The sequence below is a fragment of the Sciurus vulgaris genome, assembly GCF_902686455.1.
Source record: "Sciurus vulgaris genome assembly, chromosome: 2".
Classification (NCBI taxonomy): domain Eukaryota; kingdom Metazoa; phylum Chordata; class Mammalia; order Rodentia; family Sciuridae; genus Sciurus; species Sciurus vulgaris.
This window is the reverse complement of record NC_136462.1, coordinates 159,342,472-159,364,521: the sequence shown is the minus strand read 5'-3', so window position 1 is coordinate 159,364,521 and position 22,050 is coordinate 159,342,472. Positions and strand designations below refer to the sequence as shown.

Sequence of the window (22,050 nt, the reverse complement as noted above, 5' to 3'; positions counted from 1 at the left end):
TATGAAAAGCAAAGATGAGAGGCCTGTGCTCCTGGAATAACAATCTGTGGAAGGAACTAAGCAAGGACATAAGCAATTCCAAGCAAAGTATTTTGCATACTCTCTCAAGACTTGTGCAGATGTGGCAGTGTGTGGCAGGGGTAGGGGAACCAAAACACTGATGAGAAAGTGATACTTGTTTTGAGAATCTGAGATTATAAGGGCAAGCAAGTAAAGAGAATTGAGAGGGCTTTTACCAAACAGAACAACAGCTCATAGAAAACCAAGATATGATGAGGGTAGTTGCACCAGTCAGTTATAGCTACTGTCATGCTGTATAACAAAAGTTCCCAATACTCATTAGCATACATTCATTAGTTTATATTTCTCATTTTTGCATCTGTGAATTGACAAGTGTTTGGCTCATCTGGGTTGGCTTCAAGCTTCAGTTGGGTCTGCCCCATGTGTCTCTCATTCTCTTTGGACCAGTACTTCCTGGGTCACATTGCTCTCATGATAAAAGGGAGATACACAAGAGGTCACACTCAAATATAAAAACACATTTTGAGCACATGCTAATATTGGGTTCTCCAGTCTTTCATTGGCCAACGTATATCACATAGCTAATCTCAAAGTCAGAGTCAGGGAATACTTCTTCCCACCATGAAGCTATAGAAAGTATATGAACACATCTCCCTTCTGCAGAGGAGAGAGAGAGGGAAACCAGTAAGTCACTCTGACTCTGTAAAGCAAGAGAACAGTGGAAGCAAAGCAAGAGAATACAGAAAGAGAAGAAGTGAGGTTGGGTGACTGATTTAGCATCAACCCCTAAACATCAGTTAATAAGGAAGTGAATCAGGATAGACAGGGACCTGGTCATTCAGGGTTGTATTGGTTATTGTGAAAAGTTTGGATTTTATTTTAGGTGCATTGAGAATTTTATCTCACTTTACATTTTAAGACTATATTTGAAACTCTTTGTAAATGCATTAGAAGAAAATAAGATTGGAAGAGAGAAGACAAATCAGGAAACTGAAGACAAGACATGCTGGAAATACGGATTAAGGGCATAGAAATAGAAATGGAGACAAAAAGAACATTTTCTAGGGCTGGGGGTATAGCTCAGTTGGTAGAGTGCTTGCTTCATAACCACAAGGCCCTGGGTTCAATCCCTAGCACTGCCCCCACCCCAAAAGAAAAGAGAGAGAACATTGTCTAAAGGAAAAATTTATAAGATTTCCTGATTAATACATAGAGGAAATAAGAGAAGAGAAAAACCAAAAGTAACTTCTGGTTCTTTAATTGAGCAACTGAGTGGTGCTCAATTCATGGAAATTAGTCAATGGAGGGCAGGAAATACATTTAAGAAGAATCAAGGGTTTCACTTAGGATGGATTATGTTTGATATGTTTGAAGGTCATCCAGGTGGAGATGTTGAATAGGAAGTGAAATAAATATCTGAAGTTCTGAGAGGTCTCCACCGCAAGTATGAATTTGAGAGTCAATAGCACTATTATAATTATTAAAGGATAAAACTTATAAAAGAAGTAAATGCAGATAGAGAACTCAAAACAATATCCTGATGTTGAATAGAAGAAAAACCATCTAGAAAGGAAACTGAAGATTAGTCAACCAGTAAGTTCAGGCCTTTTCCAAGGTTTTTCTAAGGTCAGCTCTGCCAGGAAGCCATCACCTCCTCGAAGAAAGCTTATCCCCAGTCAAGTGTAATATTTCTATAATAGCATGGGGCTACAATCTCTGATGTGTTGAATCTGCCCTTAACTCTCCAACTGAGGGCAAGAACTATCTCTCACTCAACTAATGCTCCCAGTTCCAAGCTGAAAGCCCCTGTGGAATGGATTGGTGAACCAATCAGTTCTTGTTGTCTCCTTGTCTTCCCTTCTCATCTTCTCATCGTCACAAATTCTCAATGCCTGGAACCCAACTCTATCTGCTAGAACCAATCTGTCCTTTCCTGAAAATCTCTGCCCCAACCCAGGGGCAGCGAGGCACTGGACTCCAGATGCTCAATTGTGTGCAACTCTTTCTAACCAAGCTTCTGTGATACAATGTTGATTGTTTGAAATTGGCCATGAGGGGAGTATTTACATCACAGAAATTAGCATAATGACAGAATGGCCACTGCTGGGCCCATCTACTGACTGTTCCAACAGGACCTAGAAAGGCATATGGAGATAATTTGTTGATATCTTGATGAATGAGTTGTCTTGAGGATGTTCTAAGAGAGCTCCTGGTAACACCACCCAATCCCCTTGTCTTAACTCTTGGATTCCAGGTGTTGGGTTTGGGGTAAGAAGGATCATGACAGATCCTGTGATGGAAGAGCTGACCTGGAAAGCTGATTCGGTCTTGTTAATCCCAGAAACTGTTCAATCCTGAGACAAGAATTTAGGGTGAGGAATTTATTGAGAAAGGACAGAAAACTCCAATATGAGAGTAGGAAAGTGAGATGAGAGGAAGTGACAACCAACAGCAGACATATTAGCAAACCCATTGCCACCATGGGCAACTGGAGCTGAATCCCCGCAGAGGATATACTCCCATCTCTGAATGATCCCACCTGAGGGGTCAGGGAGCTACATGCTTATCTTTTCTAATCTATACCTGCTTCTGAGAGTCATTGGTGGAGAGAATTTTCTAGGATTAATTGCTGGATACTTCCATGGTTCCAGACAAAGCCCTGAGACACAGATGAGGATCCTGGATGCTGGTAGGCTGTTATCATCCACCAAATAGTTAACACTGGGAATAGGGGTATGGATGGAACAGTGATTTGAATGTATCCCCTCAAAGTTTATGTATTAGAAACTTAATCCTCAAAGTCATATTTTAATGGTATTTGAAAGTGAGACTTTGAGGAGCTAATTAGGATTAGATAAGATCATGAGGGTGGGGACTCCATGAAGGCATTAGTAGCTTTATAAAAAGAGAGAGACTCAAGATCACCATGCAATGCCTTCTGCTATGTTAATGCAGCAAAGAGACCCTCACCAGATGCCAAGAAGATGCCAACACCATGTCTTGGACTTTCTAGCTTCTAGAACTATAAACCAAACAAACTTCTATTCTTTATAAATTACCTGGTCTCAGGTATTTTGTCACAGTAACAGAAAATAAACTAAGATAGATGGGATATTAATGGCATCTGCTACAGTGGCTTCTGTAGTTCTTATAATTCATTTAGGACTCTTACAAAGTAACAAGTAGGAAAAGTCCAGATTTGACGTCTTAGACCCTGGCTTTTCCGCTGTGCCTCCAGTGGGTGCAATGAAGACTCTAGAATTTAGAGTCTGAATTCAAGTCTAAGTGTGGGCTTGACCTTTCGCCAACCTTATAGCATTAACTAAGTACTTTAATCTCTTTGAGCCTCAGTTATCTCATCTTCAGGAGAACAAAACCCACCTACTTACTTCACAGAGTTGCCCCTAGAATTAAGTTCACATTGTGTTAATGAGACCACTTTGAAAAGGAAAGAAGTTAAGAATGCCAGCCATTGCTAATTTACTTCTTTTCTGTGGGTTTGTTCACTTTCTCACCTCATTTAATTGTTCAGGGAAAGAGATTCCTACCCAATGATATTGTATAATGTAAAACCAAGATTAGCAACATCTAATTGGAAACTGTACCCAAACAAGTGTTAACACTACCCAAATAAGAAAATGCAAAGCAACATGTGTTCCGAATTATAAATAAATTAAAGAAAATCCAGGGACTTCTTATTTTTCCAAAAGAATTCATTGGTTGGGTGGAGCTGACCTCAGACCATAGAAAGATCTTAAATTGTTGTATGGGGGAATCAGAATCTTTCAGACTGGGGGTTTTGGGTTCCCTAAGTGCAGTAGGGTTCAAGAACTGTTTTATGAGCAGCATGAATGCATGAAACTCAGTGTGAATGGGTCTCTGTGTGTGCATCTGTACTAAAAACTACTCATGCATTGTGGGCTACATTCCTATTGACTTTGGAAGCAGCCAGATTTCTGTTTCCTCTGCAAGGATTGCCAAGAGGGAATTGGAAAATGAAAATGCATATTTCTGAAGGCAAGATATAAAAACAATGTTAAATGTCAGGACTGAACATTCTGAGATGCACCTCACATGCTCTCAGATCAGCATTGCCGTGAAAATTTTCTGCATTTGCATTTACTGTGCCTTGCATCTATCAGGCAGGGAGCAGGGAAATAATTGCACGTGACACTGTGCAGAACTGGAGCTCAAAGGCTTTTTTCAAAGGTAATCCAGAAATTAGAAAAGTTTGGTGCTATCATCTGGCTTAGCATGGCCCCAAGAAACTAGCTTTTCGGCCCCCAAGGAAGCATGCCTGGGTGATGGAAATATTTCATATTTTTGATGAGGTATGTGTTACATGAATACATGAATTTGTCAAAACTCAAACAATTATAAATACACTTGAAATCTGTACATTTAACCGGATGCAAGTTAGACCTTGATTAAAAACTGTCTGGTGCTTTCTTACAAAGACCAGTTTAAAGTCCACCCTCACCATGAAATCTTTACTCTTGCCTCTTACCACACAGACTCACTCCCACCCAACATATACATGCACACACATGTTCAGTATCACTGGCAGGTATTCATTAAATTCAGTTCCTCATATGAGGAACTGGGTTAAATTAGATTGCTAGGATGAGGAAAAATTCAAGACCCAGGCATCTGCCCTCATGGCATTTGGACAGCTGGGGAGATAAGAATGTGCCTCAGGTATAGGCAGGAGGAGATCTGTACCAGGCAGGTAATAGGGAACTTGGAAGAAACCAAAAGACTTGGTACAAGATGGGCAGAGGATAAGAAGGAAGGAGGGGGGTAGGCAACCTGCCTGGACTGAAGTTCCCATACAGGGGCAAGAGTGTGCTAAGGTGGGAAAGGTGAATTATTCCACTTTGGTAAAGTTCCATACACAACTACAGAGAAGAGTGATAGGACATGAGATATTACCAATAGCCATCCTATTGATGAGAAGGAACCATCATAGGCCTCTTTTCATTTTGTTTTTGAATTATAAAACCAATTCCAGCTAAAAGCACAAAACTGGAAGCAATTCAGATGTCCATCGACAGGAGAATAATCAACGAGTCATGGTATATTTACACTGTTACTGAATAAAAATAAACGAGCTATTGATACAATAAAAACCATGAAGGAATCTTAAAAATTATGCTGAATGCTCATGTAAAAAAAAAAAAAAAAACACACTTTAGACTTCATTTGTAAGAAGCTTTAGGACAGACTCAGTCAACCTGTGGTAGAGAAGTAGTGACTGCCTTTGGATGAGGTTGATAGAGTCCAACTTACTGGTGTCAAAAACGCTCTTTGCATGGTGGGAGTTTTAGTTATATGAGTATGTGCATTTTTTAGAATCCATTCAGTGGTGCAGTTATGATCTGTAAATTTCATTGTATGATGATTACATGTAAAAATAAAAACACTACCTAAACTATAAATGAACTCCACTTAATGAAATGCAGGCAGGAATGTCCAGGGATCAAGTACACTCATTTCTGCAGTGTACTTTGAAGTTTATTTTTTTAAAAAATTACAAGGTATAATTATTTTGACTTTTCTGAATGCTTGAATATTTTTGGAATAATATTTTGGATTTTTAAAAACTTGTACATGCTCATAAGAAATTAAGTGAAGGGAGACGGGACTTTAGGTAGAGATCATATTGTTTCTGGAATGTTATCAAGGAAGTGTCACCCAAGGAAGTGTTGGGGTCTCTGCTTCCAACCTCTCTCTGACCAATCCAAACTGCCCCACTGAAATTGACCTTCTACTAAACCATTAGTATGATACCTCAAGGTCATCCATTATTTATTCACCAATTGTGTATTAAGCACACGGTCTGTGGAGGGTAGAGCCAGACATGGTCCTGCATTTGTGCACCTAGTTAACACATTGATCTGGGAGCTCTAGATGATAAGTTTATAGGAGATGCCAAGAGTGCCAGGGAAATGGGCCTAGGCAACTCGCCAAGTGGGTAGGGAATACAGGCCCACACTTATTGAGGATGTATTAGACTCCATGCCCTTGTTCAAGAAGCTTACTGTGTTAAATTAATTCAGTTAATCCTTACAAACATCCATAAAGTAGGAACAGTCTTATCCCCATTTTATACACCAGAAATCTGAGACCTGGGGAAGTTAAGTGATTTGCTTTTGATTGTATGGCAAATGAGTGACTGAGCAGGGATTCAAAACCCAGGAGGCTGTGTCTGAACTCTGTGCCCTGAATCAGGGGTTGGCAGTCTTTTTCTGCAAAAGACCAGAGAGGAAGTATTTTAAGCTTTGTCAGCTGAATAGTCTGTCAAAACTACTCATTGCTAATACTGTAGAATAAAAATAGTCACAGAGGATACATATATTAACAAGCTAGTTCCAATAAACTTATTTTACAAAAACTAGTGATAAGCCAGGTTTGGTTCAAGGATCACAATTTGTCAAACCCTGTCCCAAACCACGCAGAGTCTCCAGTGGATGGGAGATGCTCAAGTTAGACCAAAAGGCAACTGAAGGAGCCCTAATTCCTGACTATAAAGTTTGTGTGGCAGTGTGGGGACCCGACATTGAGGAATAAATACAGGTCGTAAGAGCATGGGTTGCTAATTAACAATGAAATACAACAACAACAAAAATATACACCTGGTGCATGTAACAGTCCACTACCAAAGGAAAAACTACAGAGGAAAAAAAGTGAGAATGTGAAAACATTCAGAAACCCCACAGAAGAATTGTCTTTCATCTCTGGAGCCAGATTAAGAATTTCAACAATAAGTTCTTTAACACTGAATGTGAGTGTAAGAAGACTAAAGTTCAAAAGCTTTGGTTTAACATGATTCATTTTGAAAATGCTTAGCTAGAGAGGAAATTCCTGCTTGGATCATTACTCTCACTGGCCCTTGGTTTCTAAAGGGCAAGAAATCACTTTAGTCAATTCTTGTTGCTGACAAGGGAATCAACCCCAGAGTTCAGGGGGCAGGCTGGCCTGGGAATACACTCTCCCCATTCCAGGAAGAACCCAAATAGTGTTGAAAATTAAGAGCTCAAAGGATTTCTGAGTATTTATTTACAGTTTCTGAATGTATATGCACCATCCAAGGACATTAGGCTGAGGACAGCCCCAGCAGGCAGTTCCTACCTCTGCTTAGGGAGGGTTCTTAGGGGACTAGGGGATGTCGTCATGATACTCCAACATTGGCCAGGGTACATGTGGGATCACCAGAGAATCAGTGTGGAGAGTATATTTGGGGCAGAGAATCTTTTTCAGTACAATGCATTGGTGATATACTCCTGGATATTTGTCTTCTCTATACCAACCCACCTGATATAAGGAGGAAAATCTGCCCACAACCAGGTTGAGGTCTATAAGAAGTTAGCTATCAGTCACAGTGGGATGAAGTCAATCCCTCATTTTCTATACTCAATTAACCAGATCAACCCATTGCTTTCATGCCATGGAGATGTGACTTGATTCCTCCTTTATTCTTGAGAAGGCATTTGGTGATTCAGAACCATTTCCCAGTGGCGGGGGGGGGGGGGGGGGGGGGGGGGGGGGGAGGGTCAAGCAGGTAGTGGACTCATGGAGATTGTTGCATTGCAATGGAAAGAGGCATTCCCTCTGTGACAGAGCATTGCTTACTTAGGATTGATTGTCCTATCACCAAAAGATGATCCCAACGCACCTACCTTTGGAGACACATATATGTTCCTAAACACATACCCCAGTGATGGACTGTTAAAATGAGAACAAGATAGACCTTGAACCTTATCAGAAGACCCAAAACTGCTCTTACTCATACTCACCACTTAGTTCTGTAATGAAAACAATAGATAGATCAACCAGCCTCATTCTCCCTCTCCATGAACACAGGTGAGTTTTTCACTCCTTCAGGACCACATGCATTGGTCAAGGAGCTGCAGTCTTCAAACCTGAATATATGGAAGAGATTCTAAGAATTTGTAAAAATGAATGTCAAAGTTCCATCCCCAGCATCATTCAGAGATCAAAAGAAGTGGATTTAGATTTTGTACTTTCTCCACATCAGTGGTGCTTTAACTTTCCCATGCATCAGAATTACTTGGAGAACTGCTGAAACACAGGAGGCTGAGCCCCACCCTCCCACCAGAACTTCTGACTCAGGAGGTCTGGGTGGGGACTGAGATCATGCATTTGAACAAATTTCCAAGAGATGCTGCCACTGTCCCAGGACCACCCTTTGAGAACCACTGCTCTCGGGCATTCCTTCTATTTCAGGGCAGATTTATGACTTTGGTCAAAGGCAAAAGACTTTGAAATCAACTCTATGATCTTTGCGGGTCAAGTCAGCCTCTCAACACTCCACTTGCTCTGCTAAATATTGTAGCCACTAATCACCTGCAGCTCTTTAAAGGCAATTTAAATTAATTTAAAAGAAATAGGATTAAACATTTCATTCTTTTACTGAACCACCACATGTACCTAATGGCTACCATATTGGAAGCACAAATACTGTACATTCCCATTATTGTAGAAAGTTCTCCTGGACAATAGTATTCTGTAACAATTCAAAAAACTGCCTCTCCCTCTTCAAAATTGTCCTGTTAACCCATTGCATTACTATAAAATACAAACTCCCCAAAGTCCTTTCTACTAATATCAGAAATGGAATTTTAACTCTTTTCTTTTATGTGCTCACTCACTATAGCATCTCATTCACCTCTTCCCATCAAGTTAGGAAAAGAACACAGACAAATTTACAAGGAAACGATAAAAAGTTTATTCATATTCTCCCATCACCCATTTTTCATCATGTGATAAGATTCACCCTAAAAGTAGTATGAGTTTGAGAAAGCAAAATCTCTGTGCCTTGTGGACAACAAAAATCACACAACACATGATAGAGAATTTGAGTGGTCATTTGAGTAGTCATGGGGTTATCCAGCTGGGGCACCACTCTTGAAGGTAAGGGCAGGACGTGCTGAAAGTGGACAAGACAAGGATAAATCTGCATTTCTACAAAAGCATACATCTCAAGTACAGGGCATGGCTGCCACAACTGACATTTGCTTTGCTATCCTCAAGGGAAAAATATTGGAGTCGTGGTTACTGAGCATTGCTGAGTGCCCTTTTTAAGCAATACTTTTTTCAGGAGCCTAATTCTGTTTAATCATTTCTTACAGATTCGACTGAACAGCAGGGGGCTGATCTACTCTGTGGGGTTGCTCCTGGCCTCTGTCTTTGTCACGGTAGGTTTGCAAATCTTTTTCATTCTTAAGTTTATAATATTCTTCCCTTCTTCCAAGTTCTTTAGAGACCAGATGGACTTGGCCTCCTGGCGAATGGAAACAGTAGATCTCCAGATGTTCTGTCTCCTGGCTGTTTCTTCTGGAAGTGGATCCTAGCAATCCACTAGAATGACTCCTTATTTCTGAAATGAGCCAACCCTCTTCTCAGAAGCATGGTCCTGCCTTACCAAAAGCAAAGAAGAGTTCCCAGGTTTTCCATAAGTTTCACTATCAAAGGGTAGATTGCAATTAGTTTATTGTTCCAGATTACAAAACAACTCCATAAACCCATGGGTTTGACCAATACTCAGAAACTAAGAATATGTTTTATTGACAGTGTGCTTTTATATTTTTCCACTGTCTTGGCCATTACATTCTTCTGTGTACTTGAATATTTCCAAATGTCCTGACATGTTTGGTAGGAACAAATTGATGCCAGCACATGAACAGACCCACATGAACTATCCATTAGCATACATATACACCGTTGAATTTTCACTTTAACAAACACCTAAATACTAATATGTTTTTTCCCTCAATGTTTCAAGGAAATTGAATTTCCCTTGGCATATTGTTAATGTACATATGCCAGAGAGTGGGAATTCATAAGAGTAGGTAGGAAATAAGAATGTGAATGTAATGGTAAAATGTTACCAAAGCAAATACTACCATACTATATTGTCAAAAGTGAAAGTTTACATAATTGAATCTTTCATAGTTTAGAAAGTTCCTCAGATCTGATGTGATTTGGAGTTCTGATACTTAAAATAACTATACACTGTGCTTAATGCTTTGCATATACTTTTCCATTTGGAGCTCCCACGAAGTAATCACTAATATCAGCCCCATTATACAGATTAGTGACTGAGGTCTAAGAAATTAACTGACTTGTCTTCACTGACACTGAGTGAATTATGGAGTGTGCCAGCTGACATTGGAGTCCATATTTACAGAACCTGTGCTTCTCTTTAGGATGTGCTATAGTGGTACATGCTAGAGGAGCCTGGGCTAGCCACCACCTGTGCTGTCAAAATGAGGTTATTGAAAGAGGAAATAGGTTTGGGAAGAAATAACAATTTCAAACATCTTCAGTTTTCAAATGCCTATTTTGAGCTCCAAGGAGAAAAGTCAAGAAAACCATTGGAAATATGAGTCTGAGTTCAACAGAATTATCCAAGCTGGAGATACCAGATGTAGATATAGATGTAGATGTAGATGTAGATGTAGATAGAAGCCCTGCTATTTGATAAGATCCCCAAGAGAGTGAATGTAGACAGGAAAGAGAAGAGGCCCAAGATCTGAGTCTTGGTGTATTCTGACACTTAGAGATCAGAAAGATGAAGATGAGACATGTAAGGAAACAGAGAAGGGGCAGTTGTAGAGGTTAAAAGGAAACCAGCAGAATGTATCATCCTGGAAACCAAATGGAAAAGGAGTTTCAAAGTGGGGGAGTGATCAACTGTGTCAAATGAGATGAGCCCTGAGCATTACCATTAGAGTTAGAATTGCAAAGCCATGGACACTCTTGATGAGGGTGGTTTTGTGGAGTGATGGGTAGAAAGTTAGTGAAATAAGCTAACAGAGAATGGGAAGAGAAGTAGGAGACAGCTGGTATTTGCAACTCTTCCAGATTATCTGCAGGATAAGTTGTAAAGGACAGAGGAATGGGAATTTTTTAAGTGTTGCTTTTAAATATGAGAGAGATAACAGCATCTTTGTATGCCAATTGGAATAATTCGTGGGTGAGATGTGGGAATGTATATAAAAGAGAGGGGAGTTGTTGGAACCACATTCTTAAGCAGTATGAGAGAGGGATCTGGTGCCCACATGGAGTTGGTCATGGACAGTGTGTCTCCACTAATGGAAGAAAGGTGGGGAGGTCTTTCTGTGGTGGAACTTCATGAAATGGAAATGAGGATGGAGAACAGTACATTAGAGTCAGAGGTGTAAAATATCCATCTGGGAAAGGGATTGACTAGGGAGTGTGGAAGGACAGGATGCTTGCTTTGAAGCATTAATGAACCACCTAAGGTCAGTGATCTCAAATTTGAAGTGATGCCAGTCAACATGCTGGGCATTGTCCTCCAGCCTTGGCAGTCAGCTGCATGGATGGAGCATGGCTTAGATGAAGATATGGCTTGAACCAAAGGACTTCGGCTTAGGTAAGCAAGGACAGAGAGGTCAGGAATCCAGGTGGATACTCTGAAGTGATTCTAGCAATTGCCAATAGAATGGAAGCAGGGTAAATAAGAAAGGGGAGGATCAAGATGGGCAAAGCCCAGTGACACTATGATGATATCAATGAATAATAGGTTGTGGGGAGTTTGCGGAGTTGTGGGAGTTGTGGTACCATATGGAAACAAACTGGAAAAGGAATTGCAGTCAAAATAACACAGATGTTTCTGCTCTTGGTAATAGCAAGGTCAAGACCACAGCCTTGTCCAATAGAACTTTCTCAAATGAAATAACCTGGACCTGTACCAGAAAGTAGCCTCTGATTCTGTGTGAATGTTGAGCTCTTGAACCAACTGAGGAGTTGCATTTATATCTCATTCCACTTAAATTTAAATGTGGGTAGCCACATGGTGGTGGTGGTGGTGGTGACTGGTCGATGGAAAGTAGAGGTCAAAGACTTGAGAGGAAGGTCAAAGCTGAGAAAGACGGCAGGAGTGCCGTGTTGGAGCGTGATAGTGAGCCTAGACACAAAACTTCCAGGAATGGAGTGCCCCGGGTTGCATGGCTCGAAGGAGGGACATGCCGTAAGAGTTAGAAGACTTGAGGTTCAAAGCTTAGTGTTTTGAGGGAGGAGAGAGGGAAATGGTTTGGAAGCAGCAATAAAGGCAACAGTAATAATGTTCTAACCTCCAGAAGCAGCAATGGGAAGAGATCTGTGCACATCGGAGGAACCACTGGGCAATGCCACCCTGAGCGGGCTACAGCGATGGTGTTCTCAAGGGCAAACCAGGGTCTGTTTGGGCAGGACAGTGGAGGGCAGCACAGGTGTCACACATAGGGTTAGAGTCCAGGGGCTAAGCCTGGGTCACTCTCCATTTACTAGTCCTGTCATTTTTACTTTCCTTTTTCCCCATCCTGGAAACCAATCCCAGGGTCTTAGACCTGCTACACAAGAGCTCTACAACCAAGCAACATCGCTAGCTAGAGCTCTTTTTGTTTGTTTGTTTGTTTCTTCTTTTTTCTGTGGTGTTTGTGTGTGTGTATTGTGTGTGTGTCATGGGGGACTGGGAATTAAACCCAAGAGCACTCAACCACTGAGCTACATCCCCAGCCCTTTATATTTCAAGACAGAGTCTCGCTAAATTGCCCAGGCTGGCCTCAAACTTGTGATCCTCCTCCCTTAACCTCCTGAGTTGCTGGGATTACAGAGTGCACCACCATGCTCAGTGCATTTTCCCTTTTTAAAGCACTTTCCCCACTCCCCCAACTGGTCTTCACTTCCTCTTTTCTTGATTCTGACATTCCTAACCCACCCCCATCTGTTGGGTGGATTTTGCAGACTCAGAGAGACTCAGTACCCTGTTCAAGGCCCAGGGCCCATAATCCTTTGCTGAGGTCACCCTTTCTACTGCCCTCTGACCCATTCTGTCCATTGCAGGTGTTTGGGGTTCACTTGAACAAGTGGCAGCTGGACAAGAAGCTGGGCTGCGGCTGTCTGTTCCTGTACGGCGTGTTCCTGTGCTTCTCCATCATGACAGAGTTCAACGTGTTCACCTTTGTGAACTTACCCATGTGCGGGGACCACTGACCCTCCGGGCCACCCTCAGAGGCCCAGTTCCTTCTTTTCTGTGCAATACGAGACCTGGCCGCATCCCCCGAGTCGTGCGGGCCCTCAAGGGCCACGGCGTCCGTCTCTCCTGTGCTGTCCACAGGCCTCCATTCCTGCCCTGGTGGCCCAGGCTCTCTCTGCCACCTCCTTCACTCCCCCACCTCCTTGCTCCTTCGTCCCACCTGACCCCTCTCACCTGCCGACGCGCCCCTCCCTGCCTCTTCCATCTGAAGACATCTACTACCATCCACATGAATTTTCAAGCTCCATTTTTGAACCGTGACTGAGATTCTAGAACAAAAACTGGCTGCTAACTGGCCCAAGCCAGGCACAACTTATTTACAGTCCCTCCTCCTTTTTTAAGTTATTTGATGGAAGACTACCCTAATTTATGACCTAAGACTGTTGAAGAAATAGAGGAGAGGGTCCATTGATGACAAGGAGTGTCTGGGGTTGTGTTTTGTTTGGAGGTAATTCCTAGGTTACTGGGCTGGAGGGGTGTTTTATTTGGGGGATGGCTCCCCCTTTGATTACTTTTCTTCCAGAGATGGAGGACATCCCTTGCGTCTTCTTTCACTGGGCCCTGGATAGTCAACAATCCATAGGTTGTACTGCTGTGTCTTCTGGGAGTGAATCCCAGGCACACTGAAGTATGCATGGATTTAGTGCTTAGTCAAGGAACTGCTGGGTAAGGCCACAGAGAACAGACGTGTGACATTTTCTGCCCAAGGATGTTTTGCTAAATCCTGTGGGTGTCACCTGGGGGGAGGGGGTGCAAGGTGTTGGAGGAAGAAAACTGCTTCCCACATGTTCACTCAGACCATCTATTTCTCACTAGGTTCTTTCTAGTTTTACAAGCAATAGTTCTAGCCTGCCTGAGGCCTTTGACACAGGGGTCCTGGTTAAACTGTCCATTTGCAAGGCGCCAGGCAGTCAACAATAGAAGCGTCCCCAACATGTGAGTCCTTGAGATGTGCTCTTGTTGCTTGGTTATTTGGGGTGACAGGGAATGACCTGGAGGCCACCACTGCTTCCCATGCAGGAGTTACAGACACTGGTTTCTTGGAAAATGGAGAGAAGCGCATTTTGCACAGACCTCGTCAATTAAGTCCCAATTTGCCACTTGGTATCAAGTACACTGGACCCTGACGGCTGGCTCTTGGGCAAACGTCCTTTCTCGTGGGATGCCACCGCCAACTTGGCCTGGTTCCAACCTTCCCATCCTGGAGGGATGGCCAGGGAAAGAGAAAGCAGAGACCTGACGCCTTGGAAACCACAGAATGTGTTAAACGCAGACTCGCTCAAGGACATAAGTTATTGTGAACGTTTTTTTGCCAATCACTGCTCAACAGCCCTGCTAGATTTTGTATGATGCTGATTATTATGCAGACCAATTCCACCGAGTTGAGACACACCCATGCTTGTTACACTAGTATTTATTGAAACTGTGGATTCTTGCCCGTGCTGTCCCTTGTATTTACTTTAAGCACTGATCACTTATCATTCATTCGGTATGGTTTTCCCAGTTCCTTTTACAAGTTCTGGTATGAATTGTAAAAATAACCTGCTACAAATTGGTTGACTGTCTCTGTCTGGGGTGCAAACAGAGGACAGACCTAGTTGTGGGCAGGCACCGCACCTGCCTAGCAGAGGAACAGGAGGGGAAATCACCCATTTGGGCTCTCAGAGCTAAGACACACTTATTGATTCTGTTGCACATTTTGCACTGGTTTATGGCGATTGTTTTCTTGGACAGATAGTGTAAAATAAACTTCTCTGTTCTGTATCCTTCCTCAAACAAAGCGCATTCCTTTCTCCTCTGGAATGTTGTCCCTTTTACCAGAAGGAGAACATATGGGAAGTAAAATGATTGTAATTGCTGCATGACCAGGGATTTGCATTTTTGCTGCTGCTGGGTTGGTATATTCTGAGTTTAGAGGACTGCTATATGTCTGTCAGATTGCAAGAATAAAGCAGCAAGTCATGCATCCTCTCTAAATCCTGAAGGAACTTTGGGTCTCTGGTCCTGTCATCAAATTCTAGAACTCCACCTGTCATAGAATCCATGTGACATGTTAGGAATTCCTTCTTCAGAATGATATGAGAAGAGAATCATCACAGTCCTGATATTAGTGTTTGGTTATGGTCAAGTTCCCCATCCTCTCTAACTTGTTAAGCTTTCAATCATGAAAAGTAAGGCATCCTCCAAAGCTGATTCCTTAAAAGAAAAATTAATACATAGTTATAATAAGTCACTTTTTTTGTAGTAGGGATTAAACCCAGGAGTGCTCTAGCACTGAGGTGCAACCCTGGCCCTTCTTTTATTTATTTATTTATTTATTTATTTTGAGATATGGTTTCACTAAGTAGCTGAGAGCCTTGCTAAATTGTTGATACCGGCCTCAAACTTGTGACCCTCCTGCCCTCAACTGTCCAAGTTGCTGGAATTATAAGTGTGCACAACTGTATCCAGCTGATACAATTTTCTGATCCTGCAAGACTCTCAAAAGAGTAATCACCCATCTAAAGTTAGTAAACAAAACATATTTTCACCTGAAATATAACACAATTTATTTGTAGGAATCAGAAGAAAAATAGCTACTAATTCACAACACCAACTTTATTCAACTGTTTAAAAATGTATTTTCCTGGGGGAGAAGTAATAGTAGGTACTTTGCTTTGTTTTGGGTATTTATATCTTCGAAAGCTTTACTATAATATTTGCATATTTTACAAATACCCTAACTCAGGTAGTATAAAATAAACTTCTGTGTTCTGAATCAATACACTAATCAATGCTTACAAAGAATTAGATACTTTCATGTTAAACATTTTCCTAGACTACCTTAAGCAAAGACATTTGATCAGAAGCTTGATGTCAATCAAAAAAAAAAAAAACACATATTCTATGAAATTTTTAGAAATTGCTGTTCAATTCTCAACGTGAAAATTCTGGAATGAGACAGTTTTCTTCTTTTCATCCATAAGAATTGCCTGTCTAGGAACTTTGAGTGTTTCCTTTCTGAAGTGAGAGCTTAGCTTATATCTATCCAGATCCTACCCATGCACAAAAATGCCTTGAATTATTGATTAAGAACATGGTTTTCAAGGAGCCCACTGTCCAGTGATGCAGAATTGATGGTGTTATATTGTATTCATTGCTTCTGCTGGAAACTGAGAAGGGTTGAAATGGGTTTAAGGAAATAACCTTTTTCCATGTCTCCAATTTGGCAATGTCCCTAAAGAGACCTGCTTTAGTGGGGGGTGAGGGTATTATATTTTCCTACACCTTTTGCTGCAGATAACATTTAAAGTCATAAATTTGCATTTTAGGGATTTGGAGCTAGGTGTATTCCAAACAGTAAATTTGAATTTATTTTAAATACTCAAACATCAAGAAAAAGCCTAAAGGTTTAAAGGGGGATAAACAGTGATAATATCATAAAGTCCAGACAGTTTTCAGTTGTGCTATAAAGTTGGAATAACATCCAGTTACAACTATAGTCAAATATGGCCTTGGAACTTTACGTAATTATTCATGCAAATGTTCAGATTGTTGGCAAAAAGTAAAGTGGGAAATTGGTCATAGTAAAGTTACTTCTCTCAAGATTTATCTTCCCCTTTTCAAAATGGGATAATTATCCCATTATTATAGAATACTTATTCCATGATTCTGACCCATTCCAGCCAACTATTTTGAAATAGATGAGACATTTCCATGTTGGATTTTGTGTAAGCCTCATACTCATTAATGAGTCTTATTTGGTGATTTTGGCAGTGATTGCTCCATATATAACACACACCATCTATCTGATACCAAAACTGTATGAAAACAGTCCAATGGACATTCTAAAATTTCCCAAATCTGTCTGTTATCATACAACTGGAGGAATGGAGTGGATTCAACAAACTTTTTTCTAATAAATAAAAAGTTATGCATCCATTGTTTCATTACCCAGAGATGTAGGTAATTCTGAGGTGCTGAGAATCAAGAACTGAGGCTGTGAAAAGGAGAGATCTGTAGTGTACAGAAGATAAATTGTGCCATGCCCCCAAACTGATCCCATGTGGAATTTTTGCTTAGTTTCAGCACAGAGGGAAGAGTAATAAAACTCCACCAACATTTTTTACATAAGCCACTGTTGCACTTGGGGTATTTATTTCTGTAATAAATTGCACCCAGTAGTCTCATTAATTTAAGAAGTTTTTACTAAACCTCTACTTAATAAACATTCTTGTCAAGTTGCAGAGATTTCAGACATAGTGATTATTCATAGTTAATGCTCCTTTTAGTTTTGGTCTTCGTTTTTGTTATAGATAGGAAAGAAGGGAAAATTTAAGATTAAAATTTTGGCATGTATGCCATTTAAGGAATTTTCTTTACTTGAATTAATTTGCATAAACATATTACCGATTGCTTAAATTTCTTCTTTACACACACTTCCAACGTATCCTACTTATCAAAAGCTGTATTTGGTGATGTATTTTCTGGTTGGTTTATAAAATCAGTTCAATAACTAATTCCAGAAAATTTACACAAAACTTGGAATGAATTGTGATGAGGAATTTTAGAATCCTTTTAGTTCCTTTTTGGCTACTTCAGAGCATGCCTATGGATCATTGCTACAAAGAGATGCATTTGTGTATGGAGGTGATTTCAGCGTAAAACTAATATTTCTTTCAGTTCTTTCAGAGAGAAAAATGAACTCCATTCAGTTTCATCTTTCTCTTTGAGATATCGGCTATTTCATCTCCTTCCCTTGACTGATGATGCTTCTTTTTTTTTTCAGATGCAACAAACTAAACCTGTACTCTTCAGTCATCTCCCTAACCACCAATGGGTTGAACCCAAAATGTCTACTGCTTTGTTCTTAGGAGAATTTCTTTGGTTACAGATTTTTGATGTATCAATTCCACCATCTAAAATTTTGTTATCATAGCAAGTGGAATTGTTCAGTTGCTTAAATATTCAACTCAACTTCGTCTATGAAAACACATCTGTTTTCCTGCATTTATCTGTCTTCTTGTTTAAAACTGTTTTCAGCCTTTTGCAGGCTTCAAAATTGCATAAAGACTTATTCAGATACAGATTTCTGGGCCCTACCTCTGAGTTTGTGACTCAGAAGATCTAAGGATAAGCACAATAATTTTTATTTCTCACCAACTCCAAGATACTAGCTAGATCTGGGACTCTCTTTGAGGATTACTGATATAAATCATTTTGCCCACTAAGTCACATTTTTTCTACACTAACCTCCACCAATATCATTGGTTTCCAGATTATGAAACACACACGCACATACACGCACATGCACAAAGATGAATAATTTATTGTTTTTTTGTTTTTGTTTTGTTTTGTTTTTCTGGTAGTACTGGAGACTGAACCCAAGGCCTTGTGCATCCTAAGCAAGTATTCTACCTCTGAGTCATGTCCCCAGCCCAATGTACAATTTCATTCTTTCAAAATTCTTTTTTCTTCTATCTCCACAAAGATCTATGGATGGCTAAAAGCAGAAAAAGAAATATATCCCTTTCTTCATAATGTCCATTTTCTATCATCCTGTGTCTTCCTATTTCCAACTAAAATAAGCTTCCAAATTAAAATCAAACGGATCAAAGAACATGGTTTAAAATGAACATGTAAGAAAGCCAAAACTCTGAGTGAAGCTTATACAGACATGAGACCAAGAAATCACCAATTTCATTCAAGCTGAAAATGAGTTCATTATAAATGACAAGAGAAACTAATAATGAATATAGAATTGCAAATGAGCCTATATTTGCACATTATATTCATGGGTCTCTAACTTCCTAATCTAAATGTGTTATTTTGATGCAAATCAATCCAATAAATATGTCATGACTTGGGAAATAAATAAATGCTTGCACCAGAATGGGCCTTCAAGTACTTTGGTAATCACATGTGCCCCATGGTGGTCTTGCCTAAGAAACTAGAAAAACACACCCAACCACACATACTTCTCAGGGCTCAGAAATCTTCATGCACAGACCATGGCCAAGGGTTGCTCCCAAGTGGAATATGATGGAAACTCCCAGGGGAGAGACAGAACTAGGCATGGCCTTGCCTATGTCAGACTGTAACTCAGGCATGAGCTCTTGACTAACCCACAAAAATTTAGAGGATACACTGCACTCTAGAATGACCTGGTAAAGGCCACAATTTTATAAAGCTCACTAAATACTTTGTTGTCAGTCCAGGAAGTGGGTTTGACTATTGGTACACAAAACCCAGGTGGACAAGGAGGAAGACCAAAGCCTTCCACTCCCAAAGTAGAACATTTTATGCTTGGGTCATCCATCCAAAGGCAAGGATGAGCACCACATAACACTGGTATTTATACCTCAGTGGTCTAAGGAACCTACCTTCCTAAAGGTGGCATCTCCAATCAAGGAACATGTCCCATGGTAGCATTGTTAATTTGAGGCCCACTCATGTCATTGCACATGGTTTTAAGGTATTCCTTCCTATTTCTAAGACCCTTTTTACACTTCTAGGCCAAAAGTTAATCTGTCAACTAAATTTTCACTGATAATACTTCTTAGCAGGAAGTTTGGAGAAATAATGTTGAGATCCATGCTGTTTTAGCGAACTTTGTGTCACTGGGAAAAAAAAGAACTGAAAAAAACCATTTGATGAGGAAATGTTTATTTGGGGCTCACAGTTTCAAAGGTCCATGGTGGATCACATAGCTCTGGGCCCAAAGTGAGGCAGAACATTATGGTGGAAGGTCATAACAGAGTAAAGCAACTCAGGACACGACAGCCAGGAACAGAAAGAGAGCTCTGTTTACAGGGTTAAAATATCAATCCCAATGGCACACCCTTAAAGACCTACTTTCTCCAGCTATACCCTTCCTGCCTACAGTTACCACCCAGTTAATCCATATCAGTAGATCAATCCATCTATTAGGTTACACCTTTTGCAAGCTAATCATTGCACTTCTGAAAATTCTTGTGTTGTCTTACACATGAGCTTTTGGGGGACACCTCATATCTAAGCCATAACACATGCCAAGAAATATACTCATATATTATAAATGAAGCAAATCAATTAATTAGAGGCATTGATACCTAATATGCCTTGGATGAATATGGCAACAGGATTATTTATGCTATTCTCAAAGGGAATCTAATAGAATTCCAATTTTTCAACTCTGCTTATTTGCTTAGGAAAGGAATTATATCCCCTTGTGTTTTAACATGGGCTGACTGGCTATGCAGAAAGTTTTATAAATTATACATGTAAAATCTGGGCTAAGACAGCCTTTGAGGGTGAATGGTAAGCATTCTCCTGACCCTTATCAGGGAAATCCAAATCATGTATCACGTTCTTCTGAGAGTTACTGCTTATGAGTGCTGGTCCAGGAAGCAATGAGGTCCCTAATCCTGCTGAGTTCCTCCTTTTTCTCATTATTTCACACTAGTCACTGCTCTGACAACTCCTACATATGGCACCTTTTCATATGTCACAGAGAGTGTGACTTGACTTCTCCCTCTGCTGGCCTGGAAGTGGCCAGAGATAGGTTTTTCAAGAGTTGTTATGAAGAGGACTCAGACCATCAAGAGACCCCAATGCAGGGAGGGCTAGATTTATTATGGCTCACCAGGGTTCTGCAATATATGGAATAAAAAAAAAAAAGGGGGGGAACATTTGTACTCCAACTTTCAAACTCTATAAAAAAGCAATAGTCATAATATTACCTTTCTTCTTAAAAAAGTAATAATTCAGAGTAGCCAGCAGGCTCTGGAGACAAGGAGAGGAGTCCTGAACTGTCCTCTCATTCTCCATGTGAATTCATGAGATCACGTGATCACTGAGGTCCCTGCAAGCTCAGACATACTATCAATTTAGACAAAAGAAGAGAAAAGGTGATTTCCCTCCGGAAGTTAAAAATGTTGTAAAGATAATGAGAGCTGCATGAATTTTGATATGATAGTTCACAAGTTGTTCTGTATATTTCACTTCATCTGCACCTGGAATTCATTTTTATTTTTATTGGATTTTTTAAATGTACATCATTTTTGGATATCATTTGTTAGGAAAAATAAAAAGTGTGGTCTCATTCCCTTGTCATTCTCAGGAAGAATTTTCAGATTTTTCTAAGGACTAAATACATGCATTCTAAAGGAGATGTAAGATATATGCTTGTTGCCTGGCCACAGCTATGGATAAGTTCATCCTTTATAATATCATACATGTGAGTTCTGGACCTCTGGGGAAAAAAAAATGAATTCTCCAAAGGAAGCAATCTTATGGCTGGCGGGAGCTCCAGAAGAGGCAGAGACTTCTGCAGCTAAAGGAATCGACAGGAGACAAGTCAATGATGAGTGGCTCTTTGCAAGTGATGTGCTTTGAAAGTTTCCATGGCTTGGAGAAGAAGCTGGGTACCATCATGAGCTTCACAAGCCACTCTAACACACACAGAAGTTCAAGAACACCTCATGTTGTTGATTTCCCTTGATTATAACAGGAAGCACAGAAGTCAGTTTAAGGATCAAGAGTATTTTTTAACAGTTATAATACGAACAGTAGAGATAACAATGCAATCCTTTTGGCTATAGGTTACTTATTTTCTAAGCATCCTCTGTGTGTATTATAGTCACCAGACGGTCTGTGTTGTTGTTATACTTGCTTTTTTTTTCGTTTACACTTTAAAGTCACTATCAGATGTAACACAGTGATAAAGTCAGGTACTATAACAAGCCAAAAAAATGGTTAATGTTGTAAATATATTTTTAATACCAGTGAAGGACTTGAGATTGGGGGAGTAGCTATTTATCTATCTACCCAAAGCATGCTTTCTTTCTAGCCAATGTCAGCCTTAGGGGTAAAATGACAGTGTTTTTGCTCAACTCTTACTTAATTTGGGGGATTGTCCCCCAAAGAAAATCAAAGTCATAGGTGGTAAAATCTACACAGTGTGTTAGTAAATGATCACATTGTAGTTTTCTAATGAGACCTGAGCT

At 40.3% G+C, this 22,050-nt stretch overlaps 1 protein-coding gene across 2 annotated transcripts in view; it reads left to right on the top strand.

Moving 5' to 3' along the window:
* Positions 1-14,848, top strand: part of SLC24A3 (solute carrier family 24 member 3) — a 511,438-nt gene extending 496,590 nt beyond the window's left edge. For both annotated transcript variants that reach the window (XM_079123534.1, XM_079123535.1), the window contains exons 16-17: positions 9,174-9,239; positions 12,892-14,848. In XM_079123534.1, the coding sequence (XP_078979660.1) occupies positions 9,174-9,239; positions 12,892-13,041 (216 nt within the window). In that variant the 3' untranslated portion in view covers positions 13,042-14,848. The remainder of the gene's footprint in view (positions 1-9,173; positions 9,240-12,891) is intronic.
* Positions 14,849-22,050: the final 7,202 nt, after the last annotated feature.